Source organism: Mercenaria mercenaria, chromosome 15, assembly GCF_021730395.1.
Source record: "Mercenaria mercenaria strain notata chromosome 15, MADL_Memer_1, whole genome shotgun sequence".
Taxonomy (NCBI): Eukaryota; Metazoa; Mollusca; class Bivalvia; order Venerida; family Veneridae; genus Mercenaria; species Mercenaria mercenaria.
In genome coordinates this window covers 48984190-48999149 of record NC_069375.1, presented here as the reverse complement: position 1 = coordinate 48999149, position 14960 = coordinate 48984190, and the positions used below count along the sequence as shown (strand labels likewise).

The 14960-nt window shown below is 35.3% G+C and overlaps 2 protein-coding genes across 4 annotated transcripts in view; one reads left to right on the top strand and one right to left on the bottom strand.

The window, feature by feature from the left end:
• LOC123553929 (tubulin-specific chaperone cofactor E-like protein) overlaps positions 1 to 14960 on the bottom strand; it is a 60626-nt gene continuing 45666 nt past the window's right edge. For both annotated transcript variants that reach the window (XR_008367459.1, XR_006686921.2), the window contains exons 11-12: positions 4962 to 5517; positions 1 to 2700 (exon numbers count right to left, since the gene is read on the bottom strand). The gene's annotated coding sequence lies outside the window, so the exon portion shown is untranslated. The remainder of the gene's footprint in view (positions 2701 to 4961; positions 5518 to 14960) is intronic.
• Positions 5582 to 14020, top strand: LOC123553963 (uncharacterized). 2 transcript variants are annotated; one of them, XM_045343768.2, is made up of 2 exons: positions 5582 to 5599; positions 11034 to 14020. In XM_045343768.2, the coding sequence occupies exon 2, from the start codon at positions 11088 to 11090 to the stop codon at positions 12126 to 12128; it is 1041 nt and encodes a 346-aa protein (XP_045199703.2). In that variant the 5' UTR covers positions 5582 to 5599; positions 11034 to 11087; the 3' UTR covers positions 12129 to 14020. The 2 variants fall into 2 exon arrangements, with proteins under 2 accessions (XP_045199703.2, XP_045199685.2); XM_045343750.2 differs by lacking the exon at positions 5582 to 5599 and adding an exon at positions 7216 to 7375.

The following is a 14960-nucleotide window of genomic DNA, read 5'->3' as shown; positions in this document are numbered from 1 at the left end:
CCTACTATACCTAACTCCACTCATTCCGTCTTGTCAAATATTTCTGTAACAGCCGAAGATATCCGAGAGGCAGCTTCAATAATAGATCCTTCTAAAGCAAGTGGTCCAGACCTTGTCAGCCCAAGAATGATCAAAGAAGGCATCCAGGAATTAGCCGGCCCACTGTCATCCTTTTTTAACACACTTATCTCTAACTCAGTCTTCCCAACTTCTTGGAAATGTGCAAACGTTTCTCCAATATTCAAAAAGTCTGACCCATCAAAACCAGCTAACTATCGACCAATATCTCTTCTCAGCTGCCTAGTAAAACTAATGGAGCGTTGTATCCATAAATACTTCTACAATTACCTTATTTCTAATAACTTCATCACACCATTCCAGTCTGGATTTGTTAAAGGCGACTCTACAACAAACCAATTATCGTATCTCTACAACGATATTATAAAAGCTTTAGACGAGGGCAAAGAAGTTTGTGCTGTCTTCTGTGACATCTCTAAAGCGTTTGACCGGGTGTGGCATCGGGGACTCCTAACTAAACTATCATCTACTGGAGTACAAGGCAATCTCTTGAACTGATTCGAATCTTATTTATGTGATAGAAAGCAACGTGTAGTTCTTGGTAATGTTTCATCTAATTGGTCTTCAATAAATGCCGGAGTCCCACAAGGATTTATCTTAGGCCCTCTTCTCTTTTTGCTCTACATAAACGACATTTTTGTTGACATAAAATCCAATATTCGCCTATTCGCCGACGACACAAGTCCCTACATTGTCGTGGAAGATCCTTTCATCTCTGCTGCTGTTCTAAATGAAGACCTGTCTCGAATCACCTCTTGGTCAAAATTATGGCTTGTTTCTTTTAATCTAGCCAAAACAGAATCTATTGTCTTCTCACGGAAACGAAACAGACCTTTCCATCCAACCCTTTTCATGGACCAGATTCCAGTAAACATGGTAAAAACACACAAACATTTTGGCCTCATTTTGTCTGACGACGCCAAATGGTCTTCCCATCTTTCATCGTGTCTTAACAAGGCATGGCAGAGAATCGGAATACTCCGATCGCTGAAATCTCACTTGTCAAGAAATAGTCTTGAGAATATATTTCATTCAGAAGACCACTCTTGGAATACGGAGATATCGTTTGGGATAACTGCATGAACGAGTTTAAAAACGATCTAGAAGAGGTGCAGACAGCAGCAGGAAGAATTGTAACAGGGGCTACGCAATATTACAACTCAGAACGTCTCTTGAAAGAATTAAACTGGGAAACTTTGTCTGAACGGAGAAGAAAACATCGGCTAATACAGTTCTATAAGATGAAAAACAACCTCACTCCTATGTATCTACGAAATCTCATTCCCAGCCATATTCAACCTTACCATCTCCGTTTGATTCACAGCATACCTTTGATCCATACAAACACCCAGTCTTATGCAAGTTCTTTTTTGCCTACAACAATCCGTCAGTGGAACGCGCTCTCTTCAGATGTCCAAAACGCCTACTCTCTTTCTGAATTTAAAAGCAAACTTTCCATTTGTAAGAACAGCTCCAGACCACTCTTTAACATCGGGGTACGTAAGTACCAAATTCAGCATACTCGCTTACGACTCGGATGCAGTTCTCTAAACTTTGAGCTTCATCGTAGAGATATTGTTGAATCTCCTCTGTGTGAATGTGGTGCAGTCGGAACTCCGCTTCACTTTCTCCTTCATTGTCCGAGGTTTCACCTCCCACGTCAACGGTACTTATCTGATCTCCCATGTGGTATCACACTCAATAATCTTCTTCATGGAGACGAGCATCTTGCATACGAAACCAACAAACTAATCGTCCTACGTGTCCAGAGCTACATAGCGGCAACTAAAAGATTTGACATATGACGGGGACATATTTGGTGTTTTTTTTGCATTCCTTTTATCGCTTGAGTGACATCATGACCCATACCAGTTCACACAATTTTGTTTCTTTTTTATATCATATTCACCTCATCTCTTAGTTTACCTTACACAATTGAATAACAATGATAAATTTATTATAATAGTTTTTGCGGTAAACGTAATGATATAAATCCTTTTTGCGGAAGTTTCAATTAATAACTACTTTCACTAGTTTACATTACTTTCCGGTCGAATAAGTGCAATGATAATTAGGCCAACTCCACCATGGAAAGGAATTAATATAAGCATTTACTTGCTTGTTTTCCAATCCAACATTTAACAAATGTATTTGGCACATGTATTTGATTATGTAACTTTATCGAAAGAAATAAAAAATATGTTTAAACTAACTAACCGTTTTCTTGAAAAAAAAATCGATTAATCATCAAATAAAAAATACAACTCCAAAACGTTTGAAAAAAAAAGAATTAATATATTTTCGGAACTTTTCGATGTTCTGGTAAAGCAATGCGTATGATGAAACAGATTTTCATTGTATTTGCCGCTGATTTGTTTGTACTCAGTCACGGGTGATATGTACGTTTAGAAGTATGTATGTGTCGGCCCAGTATCATTTTTGATGTATAGAAGAACAAGCAGTTTTGAACATGAACTGTGAATTCCACAACAAAATAACAGAAATGGCAGCTCTGTATTTCTCAAGTTTAACCCATGACTAGAAAACCTGTCATGAACGATGGACGTTTTTGCTACGCTGTTCTGGAGTTCTTTATCAGTCCTTCCGCAAAGAAATATAGTCCTGCAGAAAACAGACAAAACAACTGTTAGAAATATAAGAAAATGACACAAAATTTACACAATGTCAAGAAACACACTTGAAATGTAACCGGTCAAAATAGAGATGTCTTCAAACTGGAGACTTTACAATTTCAAAGAACTCCTTCCTAAAATACAAATGACACGAAAGTACTTCAATACCGAGGTGACACCATACAGAAGACATTTAAGTGTTTCATGTAAGCGTCCAATATGTCAGCATTTAGAACGCTACTGTATATGGTGTACATGTACTAATCTATTGCCTTTAAATGAAGGGATGATTAATTGACGGTTTAAGTTTTACCAATATTATATAGCGGTTGTATGACGACCATACAGATGAAGAGTATTCCAGTTGTAGTCTTACAAGAGTCTTATAGGCAAGTTGCTTCATCAACTCAATTTTTAATGATGGTAACCAAAAGTTTTGTTAGAGTTAAATGTTTGATATTTATGTAATTGTTCCAAGAGATGTCATCGGAGATATCCAGGCATAAGTATGTTGCATCCTGAACAATACAGCCACTTGGGTTGTTCTGCATTTCCCACTTTTCGTCCATTCTTCTATTTATTGCAGAACAGTGACAGCGCTATGAGATTAGCTCTGCTCTTAAACTATTTGATTTAACAATCCCCGCGTTGACAACAGATCCGAGCCTCAAAGGACTGTCGAATGAATTTACAATTTTAATTAAAACAAAATATAACTTTTTCTACGTTAGATACTAGATTTTTCTCAATGAACAGATTCGCTTGAATACAGGAGGTAAAGGACAGACAAATTAAAAAGTTTTGGAAGTGTACATGGCATTGACATAGCAGATAAGTGTAAATTGTTTACCGTATGTCAGATGACTCTACTACAAGAGGTTATAGTTAACTACTAGTTTTTTTTAACAATGATGACCTTGTTTTGAATTTGATTTAGTTTTTTTTTTATAGAAAATCATTCTGATTGTTGAAAATGCTGAAGTGTAAATACTTTTTTGCTGCGGGTCATCGGAGAAAACTTGTCCACTGTAGAAAGAGCTTGAACGAGATTTTGTTATGCAGTAACAGTAAATTTTCGCATTAAAAGTTTAATTTTGAACCAGTTCGTTTTTTTCTTAAAATAGAGTCTTTCCAAAGATTTTGGTTTTGACAACTTAATCTCTTAGTGCTGATAGGTGATATCACCTTTGCCAACAGGTAACTTCACTTGTACAACATTTACAGATGATATCACATATCTGAGCACGTGATATCACACATTCGAGTAACTGAAAATGTATTCGTGGAAGATAGCATAAGGCTCCGTTTTAGTTGTGCACTTTTATGATATCACCTCTTTAAAAAGAAGATCTATCACCTATTCATATTTTAAAAAGTGATATCCTAACAGTACACGCTACATTGTAAAACGGAGGCCCAGGGGTTAGGCAAGTGAGGTAATTAACCTATAATTTGTTTTATAAAATACACTGTAATTAACCCAGAGAAGACAGCAAAAGAATTTGCCGATCCTTCGCCAAATATAGCGTACTGCACCAATCCCAGCCTATTACCTAGTGTGGCTACTGTACGAAATATTGTACCCGAACGGCTTGCACCAGTCACAGCCTATTACCGCAGAAACCTTCCAGTCAAACACCAAAATATTAAAGAAACCTCTTACAAAACTCTAGTTAGACTACAATTAGAGTATGCCTCTACGGTATGGTCACCACACACACAGACAAACATACACAAGATAGAAATAGTAAAAAAAAGAGCAGCCATGTGGGTAAAGGGTCAATATTCAAACCATGTTAGTATAACAAACATGTTAAATGATAGGACAGACGGACAATTGCTAGACTTCATGTTTTACAAAATCGTTCATGGTTATGTAGCTAATCCCTCCGTTTCTAGTACAGCCATTGAGACGAACTCGTCATATGCACGACCATTCCCTTAGGCAAACCCATACAAACATTAATGTTTTCAAGTTCTCCTTCTTTCCATACACCGTTACCATATGGAATAAACTGCCACCCCTGATCGTTAAACACACAGATCCTGAACATTTCAGACAGGCTGTTAACGCATCGCAGTACTACTAAATAACCACACCCTGTTTTATCCCGATTTTATTCTTTTTAATACAGTTTTATCTTGCACTATCTCCCTTTGATGTCTGTCATTCTTTTAACTTTTATTCTGGCACAGACGCGCATCTGCTAGTTATACCAGAAAGGGGCGTCAAGCAGTATAGATACATACCTACCTAGTACAGCTACTTATGAAATATTGTACCCGATCGTCATGTTCTAATCTCAGCCTGTTACCTGGTGTGGCTATTGTATGAAATATTGTACCCGAACGTCCTGCACCAATCTCAGCCCGTTACGTAGTGTGGCTACTGTAAGAAATATTGTACCCGAAAGTCCTGCACAAATCTCAGCCTGTTACCTAGTGCGGCTACTGTATGAAATATTGTTCCTGAACGTCCGGTACCAATCACAGCCTGTTACCTAGTGCGGCTAGTGTATGAAATATTGTACCCGAATGTCCTGCACCAATTTCAGCCTGTTACCTGGCGTGGCAGCTGTATGAAATATTGTACCCGGACGTCCCGCACCAATCACAGCCTGTTACCTAGTGTGGCTACTGTATGAAATATTGTACCCGAACGTCCTGCACCAATCTCCGCCTGTTACCTGGTGTGACTACTGTATGAAATATGTACCCGAACACATTTAATTACTCCTCGGCCTAGATGAATCGCATCGTGCTCTATATCTCTATCGATTATCGATTTTATCAGATGTCGGCAACGCTGAGAGAAAGAAAATATGCAGCAATTTATTATTAAAACGGTATGGTATATTAGCGCCACTTTATGCGATCAGCTTGATAGCGTAAGTATCATTTCTCAAAATATTTACTAGAGCTCTACCTTTGATTAAAAGATAAATGAGGTCTACTATGGCATGTCAAACGTTGCTAAATTATATATGTATGTTATTATTATTGTATGTTTGTTATTGTTATTCAGTGTCGTGCCATTCATATTCTAAAATTTGCTATTGTTATTGTATATTGTCGTTATTCTTATGGTATGTTCGATATTCTTATGCGAAAAGTCATTATTGTTATTCTATGTTTCGTTATTGTTACTGTATCTTTTATATTGTTATTCAATGTCGTGTCATTCATATTCTAAGTTTTGCCATTGTTATTGTATATGTCGTTATTCTTATTGTATGTTCGATATTCTTATGGCAAAAGTCATTATTGTTATTCTATATTTCGTTATTCTTATTGTATCTTTGATATTATTATTCAATGTCGTGTCATTCTATATGTCGTTATTCTTATTGTATGTTCGATATTCTTATTGTAAAAGACGTTATTGTTGTTGTATATTCATTATTGTTTTTGCAAGCTTGATAATTCTTATTGTATGTGCGATTTCCACAGCGACGCTATACAAATACACAATCACATAACATAGAATAAGAATGACACGTCTTGTAAATAGAATCGTCAGATATTGAACAACATGATGACTTTTACCATAAGAATATCGAAGCTACAATAAGAATAACGACATATACAATAACAATGGTAATACTTAGAATATGAATGACACGACATTGAATAACAATATCAAAGATACAATAAGAATAACGAAATATAGAATAACAATATAATGGCCTTTACCATAAGAATATCGAACATACAATAAGAATAGCTACATATAGAATAACAATGGTAAGACTTAGAATATGAATGACACGACATTGAATAACAATATCAAAGATACAATAAGAATAACGAAATATAGAATAACAATAATGACTTTTAGAATATGAATGACAAGACATTGAATAACGATAACAAACATACAATAATAATAACATACATATATAATTTAGCAACGTTTGACATGCCATAGTCTACGCACTGTTCTTTTTATTCTTTTGAAGCAATGACGGGCATATAATTTTGAACTAAAAAAACAATTCCAGATAAAAATAATTATTTTATACTAGGTGATAGTTTAATGCGGGTTTGAATTTGTCGTAAGTTCCTGCTAGTACATAACTACAGATAATATTAAAAGTAATTAGACCTAGCCCATAAAATAGCAATAAAATACATATATGACTAAACAAAACAAAACAAAACAAATCTGAAAATATCTTCCTGATTGTACTGCTAAAATTCAGCATAACATGAAGACCTTAAATTTTTGGTCTCGAATTACTCAAAATGGCTTAAAGTTGACAAACAAGAAATTTAACTTGTTCACGTCTGATCGTGGATATACACAAAAACTATAGATATATATATATATATATATATATATATATATATATATATATATATATATATATATATATATATATATATATATATATATATATATATATATATCAACTATACAGAACAAAAAGCCCCCACGTTAATTTAATGCATTATGCGACGTGGAAAGATCATATCTACATATTTTGTATGTGTAATTTTATAACTTGTACCCGATGAAACGTGTCCGACCTTCCTTTTTCGACATGAATAGGGTGCCTTATTTAGTTACCGTTGCTAGCGGACTCACTGGATAATTAGCGGATTTAAAAATGGAAGGAATGTTGTCCGATTTTTAGGTTTAAATCTAGAAATAAATGCAGCGGGTGAGCAGAATTTTGTTTATTTGTCATTAAAAATGCATCTTGCTCTGAATTTTGTTTTAAAGTTGGTTATTTTTCATATCCTTTCAATTAAATACATGCACCCGATTAACTTAAACAGATGTATGCGTCGCAGCTTCGGATATAATTAGGTTTAACACATGAGATCTGAGAGACACTGGTGTTTTAGGGGTCAAACATCCCATATTTTGATTGATGAAATTATTGCAACGACGCAACCAATTGCAGTATTTAGTGCACAGTGCACACCCATAGATTTATTAAAATTAGTTGCCGCGCCTGTATATTTTCAGAGGTTAGTTAATTAATGGCCGTTACTGGTTACTAATATAGGCAACTCGGTTAGGCATTTACTATGTCGGAAAAATGAACCCCAATTTTCTCTCTTTTTCTTTCTCTCTCTCTCTCTCTCTCTCTTTCTCCAACATGGAACGGAAACGAGGCATACATTTCGACAATATACGCCTACATACCTAATATAGGTTATTATTTGCCTCATGTCGTGTTATTCAGAACGAAAAAACCTTTCGGTTAGTGTGCATTAAAATACAAATAAGGGAAAATCTAGTCGGTTCATTGAAACACAATACTTTTTACACTGTGGCTGTTTGTCGAATAGATTTATCTCAGCAGGTGAAAACGTCTGAATATTGATCAGATTTTGAAAAGAATGCTGACGGATGCAAAAAAAAAGAAAGAATAAATGCTTATGCTGTCTCATCCTCTATTTTACCATATTTATGAAGATATAATAGAATATGTACCATTTCAATAAAATACCGACAATTTTGGTGCAATCTTATAGTTTTTGGTTAATGAAACACACGTAAACTGAATGAAAATATGCTTGGGATACATCAAATTAAGAGGGCGGTTCAAAAATAACGCAGACGTTTTCTTCAATAAATGTGTTCCTATAGTAAAATTTAACTCCATTGTCACTCTACGTTCTCGTTGACGTCGCTGACATCATATGGAAATTACGTGACTGCATTATATTTTCATCTGAAAATATTCGTCGTTGTAACTTATTTACACTTATAAGGTTATTTCAAACACTCGATCTTATCAGAAAGAGACATACCTTGACAGTCTACGACATCTTAATGGAATTACGACCGTATGTCAGGACGGCGTTATTATTGGACGTCGTCCTTCCACGTCCCAGATTCCCGCCTATAATTTGAAAACCGCTATCACCATCTGAAAACCTGCCCCGTGCTTACATGACATTTTCTGTGGGTAGTTTGCATCATTTAATATGAATGTCTCTGTTTGGGGTTTCCCTAGTTCTTTGCAGGATTTGATGACTGCTCGAACTTCGTTCTTCCGGACGAATGCATAATTAGTTCCATAATGGTTGCAAGACCATGGTCCTATAGCTTAAAGATCAAGTTAACACCTACAGGGCAAGGTTTTAACTCATTATTACCAGTATCTTTTTATATAAGAATCCATGGTTAAAATAACTTAGCACATTCATCATAACAAGACGAAGTTCTTCATACCATTGTCTTTTAAAGCTACTCGCCCGTGGTTTGGGTGAATTTATTTTCATCAAATTTGTTATGGACTGGGAAAGCAAATAATTGCCGAAAATTCCGCTTTAACCTTTTGTGCCTAGCACCACTTCATTTATTTACACTGATGTAGGGAGTGTCGTCAGTTTTCTTTTGAATCTACACACGATCAGGATTGATCTACATTTTGTATATCGGAAAAATGTAATCAAAATTGTGATATTTCCATCAGTGCCCAGTGAGCTCCAAAGATTGCACATCAGCCTGGCAATAAAAATAGTAATAATAATAATGATGATCATTATTTTGATAATAATAAATAAATAAATAAATAAATAAGCACATGACCTTATTTTTTGTTGGCTGAGTTGTCTTGGTATAATTTTATATTGATGCTCTGAAATCAGATTCTACATTCTGGAAAATATTTTGGACCGAACAAGTTTGGACTGTTGTCGCTTCTCGTTACTATAGTAATGAAACATTTGAAGTGAGACTGACACTTCCGGCTACTCGTTACTGTAGTAAATGAAACAGTTGAAGTGAGACTGACAGGTATGAACATCTAAGATATATCCATGCAGTTAGCCAATTCTATTCACGCAATATCTATTGGGAAATGACCTACGTTGTTCTTGAACAACCCTCGTACATTATAATGTAAATTTGTAAATTAACATAACTTAATGCTTCGACAAGCATCTTCCCTAAATGGATATTTTATGAATGTACCGATATGCTAGTAAACCGAATATTTTTGGCTGGTTTCGGGCGGTCACATTTTTGGGGAGTAGCACAGTAATTTATAGAGGATGGTGTCAAGCTCAAGTTTTACTTATATCGCCTTCGTAACTATCAATAGAGCTTTAAATAATATTTATATTCTAATCGTTTATAGAATAAAGCAAATTGTTCACAGCTGAGTACCTAAATAAAAATGTATATTGATCGCTCCATTGATGTTTCATTCATTCATTCAGTCAGTCAACATACATCGTGTTGCAACAAAAGAGCCCATATTTTCAATAGATTATGTAGAAATTTATGTAAAAGGGTGGTGGGGGGGGGGGGTAAAAAGCAATATGATATTATGTTTGTTCATGATTTCAAGAGCTCTCCGACGCTTTACTCATTTCAACACATTCTCATGTTTGCTTTTCACGCGGATAATTAGAAATTTGAGAGGTTGATTTTTTTATTAACAAATGTGATTTAGTCCCCGTCAAGGTGTACATTATCACTACGTGTATTCCTTGAATATCAAAACAACCTTTTCTGCTCTGCACGTACACTTATATAAGACCAAAAAATACTTTGATTTTTTGTGGTACTTTCTGCTCTGTATTTACTTTCTGCTCAGTATGCAGATTACTAGAAAGTAGAATATCTAAATAAGTAACACCGCCTTTCTGCCAAATACGTGCAACACCATCAACCCCTCCCCAATCTTTTGGGTACCTTTATTCTGCTTTAGGTACATTGTACTACTTTTCTTCTCTGTACGCAACTGAAACGCAGCTGTGCTAAAATATCCGTTTAATTTTTTTAAACATGTGCCGTTGCTAAGAGACAAACATTTCAGAGATGTTGAACATTTTATAGATAGACCTATATAATGTAATGGCTTTATTAAATAGAAATATAGCGCAGTATCATATAACATATTAATTCCTATTATTAATTTCCCAAGACGCATCTCATTTTAAGCATAATGATTTTTTTCGTAGCAACCATATAGTCGTATTGATTTTGTCGGCGGCTTTATAATCACTTGTAGAAAGTATTTTGTATCGATTTTGTTCAGGTATGTATTGGGTTATACGAGACCCTGAGGTCTCAAGCCATGCAGATGAACTATCCAAAGTTTGAATTTACAGTTTATCCGAGATATTCCGAGTAATTTCAAAAGCTACTTTTAAGTAGGAATACTCTTTGGTTTATTGCTATAAAAGATATACGATACGGCTTTACCTGATCATGATTTCAGTATTCTCTGTGTTAATTGAGAAGCTTACGATAAAGCGTCTAGTGTTCCATTTATACATGTATATAACACTGACAACAGTAGGAAGGATCTAAGACAATCCATGTCATTAACCGTCTATGCTTGTTTATTTCAGGCTGAAGAACAGAAACATGTTTCGCTAAACAGTCATTACTGAGACGGACCGACCATGAAGATCCGACTGAGACCCAACCACCACCCGATGGTCTTATTGCGGGCTGCCAAAATACGGATGAAGAACCACAGCAAGTTGGTCACCGTGATCAGTATTCTGCTTGGAATATTTCTCTTGATTTACGGAAGGACAGTTTTCCACGTGACGGGAGAGTTTCTAACCCATTCAAATTTTAATTTCAATCTGTGTAAACGGTTTCACCAAATGACGCATGTGGAGACAAAGCAAAGTGCTATACCGAAAATTATACACCAGGTATTTCTCAATGTTTCAACTAACAGGATGGAATTCTTTAAAAAGTACGAGCCTTACAGACGCTCCTGGCAGGAAAAGAATCCTGGATTTAAATATATACTTTGGAATGCCTCTATGATTGAAACACTTATTAACAAGAGTTATCCATCCATAGGTCCACTGTACAAAAGATATCGCAATATATGGCAGGCTCGTGCCGATATTGCACGTTATCTCGTGGTACATTATATGGGAGGTATTTACGCAGACATCGATATCACGTGCAGAGGGAGTATGGAAGAACTGTATAACGAAATTGGTGATAAAAGAGTTGCTTTGAATTACACATATAATCCTTTTGGGATTGCGAACGACTTTTTCGTAGCATCGAGAAATCATGAATTCATGGCGCACGTGCTTGACGGGTTACAAGCCGCCGACGTATTGTACTTTACACCATTTTTAAACTCTATGTTTAGGACTGGACCGATGTATATGCTGGGAAGGTATTTGAATTACCCCCACCAGGAAGACGTTTACTTCTTACAGTCTTCACGGCTATACATTTCTAGCGAGAATAGTGACAAATCATGGCACGGTATTGACGGGTACGTCATTGCCATCATCTGGAACGGTGTAGACTCACTGCAGATACTCAGCGTGATTCTATTAATAGTTTTTATAGTGCGCTTGAATAAACTCCTTAAGATCCGTGCTAAACTTGTTAAAAAATCAAGGAAACGAGTTCAGTTCTATGATGGAAGCTCAATGTTGCCAATCATGGAGGAGGACGCGTTATGAGTAAAAATTTGCTTCACCGCGTTACCAAAGTACATCATTGCGTTGTGCTCTTTTATTGAAAAAAAAATCTATGCTCAAATTGTGGAGAAATATAACTTTTGAATGAAGTTTAAAACGACAACTCTTCTTTTTTAATGTTTACAGTAATTATAATGCAAACCCTAAATACACAAATATATAGTATTGTGCAGCGAAAATTTCGGATTACGAATATGCAAGGACCAGAACTGACGGCTCGACTCGCATGTACAACGGCACGCCTGTTTATTTTCTGAATTCTGGAAATGAATTGCGGGCAGAAAAAAAATAGATTAAAATTACTACCGAACGTGAAGATGGAAATATTTAACTGTACATGCTACTTTGAAATGCAATTTTCTTACAAGGTTGGCGGTGCACAGTCGGATAGCATGGCATTCTGTGCTCGGACGAATTAGTTACTTGGTAGCGAATGACCTGTATCAACTGACTAAAATATACTTCTGTAACTGGAAAACTTTCTTATTACCATTTTGCTAAACAAAAAACGGACATTGCTTTGTAAGTGAAACGTGATGAAAAGAAGTCTTCCATTTTAGATGGTATTGTCAGATGAGCGGTGATGCTCCAGGCCAGTATCTCAGGCATACGTGTATTCATTTCTAGTCTTAAAGATGTGGCCTGTTAGGGTTTACATATCCCTACAAGTAAATGTGGTATAACAATGTCATGTTGCAGGAAATTTCACTCTTTTAAAGCCGCATTTTCAAGAGAATAGGGGAACTTACAATGGTTCATCATTATCATGCATAGATGTTGAAACAAACTGATTAGAAAATTGACAAAAACAATGGATTTTAGTTTGAAAGAATATTTTTTCCAATTTCATAAGGACTTTCTTGTGTATTTGCTCTAAAGAAAGCACCCCTTGAGCGCCCAAAATCAGATGTAAATACTTAAGGTAATTTGTGAATGAACCTCTTTGAAAGAATCCAGTGATCGAAAGTAATTTGTTCTTCAAGAATTAAAGTGCTACCCCATTTATATAGTACGTGAGAACATTATTTTTCATATTTGTGTTGGGGGGTCTTATATTTACGACACCCAACCCTTGCATGCTTATAACTATGTTTAATTTAGATTGGTTTATATTTCATAGTAATTTCTGTAAGTATTATAAATGACATCTTGTCAGTGCATACAGAGCGGCAGGCGTGGATTATTTTGTCCTTCACATTTTGGTTGAACACCACTAAATGTAGGCAATTGGATACTAGAACGGATAACATCCCATCGGATGTGACTTTTTAATTTCTTGATGGCCCATTTGTCCTACACTAGTACACAAATACAGAAACCAGTCATATTTTGATAGATATAAGGATCCTATGCTTATTAAATCAAAATTCATAAAAACGTGTTTTCAATGCAGTATTTGCTTTATTGTATATATACATTTAAGAAATGTCTAGCTTAAATAATATATTCAGTTGTACTAGTTGACAAACATATCCCATTTCCATTTCGTGAATGGGGTAGAATAAGATCGTGTGTTCCCATGTCATGCTTAATTTAAGATGAATTTAAGTAAATGGTTTGTAAAGTATATATGATAACTAGGGCGTGCAATTTCACATTAAAGGTGGTTAATCAGATTTTGAGCAGGAAATGGATTTGATTGCAAGTTTAACAAATGATCATTTATGCTTATATGTGTTCACTTGTTCGATTTTCACTGGCTGAATTTTTTAATTTTTGTTTTACCTATCCAGTAGTTGCCCAACAAAGATAGAGTTATTTTAGCATATGTATAAGTTTAATAAACATACTTTGCCTGAGGAATGCTATGAATATAAGAAATATTGTATTGTATTTGTCAAAGATTAACATTAAAATATATATTAAGTCAAGTATCATTAGAAATCAATTGTGTTTGTAAACTTGTTATCAACCAGGATCGATTGGAAGCTGGAAATCTAGAATTAGGAAGCTACACAACTTTAAAACTTACCTTTTAGTTCAGATTGTTGAAAGATCTCAATATCTATCAAATGCAAATGTAAAACTAGAATATATTTTTTGTTTTGTTTTGTTTAACGTAAAACTAGAAAATATAGTGAAATCAAATGAAATACTTCCACTTTCTGAATACTTTCACATTAAAGGGGAGTAATTACATAGTTTCGTCAAACAAGAGGACCATGATGGTCCTGAATCGCTCACCTATCCCCACATGACTCAGTGTTGAACTGAGTATGACGTCGTTATTTCTATTATTTGACATAGTGACCTGGTTTTTGAGCACATGACCTAGATATCATCAAGATAAAAAATTCTGACCAATTTTCATGAAAATCCATTGAAAAATATGGCCTCTAGAGAGGTCACAAGGTTTTTCTATTATTTGACCTAATGACCTAGTTTTTGAAGGCACGTGACCCACTTTTAAACTTGACCTAGATATCATCAAGATGCACATTCTCACAAATTTTCATGAAGATCTTGTAAAAAATATGGCCTCTAGAGAGGTCACAAGGTTTTTCTATTTTTCGATCTACTGCCCTAGTTTTTGACCGCACATGACCCAGTTACGAACCTGACCTAGATATCATCAAACTGAACATTCTCAACAATTTTCATGAAGATCCATTGAGAAATATGGCCTCTAGAGAGGTCACAAGGTTTTTCTATTTTTTGACCTACTGACCTAGTTTTTGACCCCACGTGACCCAGTTTCGAACTTGCCCTAGATATCATCAAGGTGAACATTCTGACCAACATTCATGAAGATCTCATGAAAAATATGGCCTCTAGAGAGGTCACAAGGTTTTTCTATTTTTAGATCTACTGACC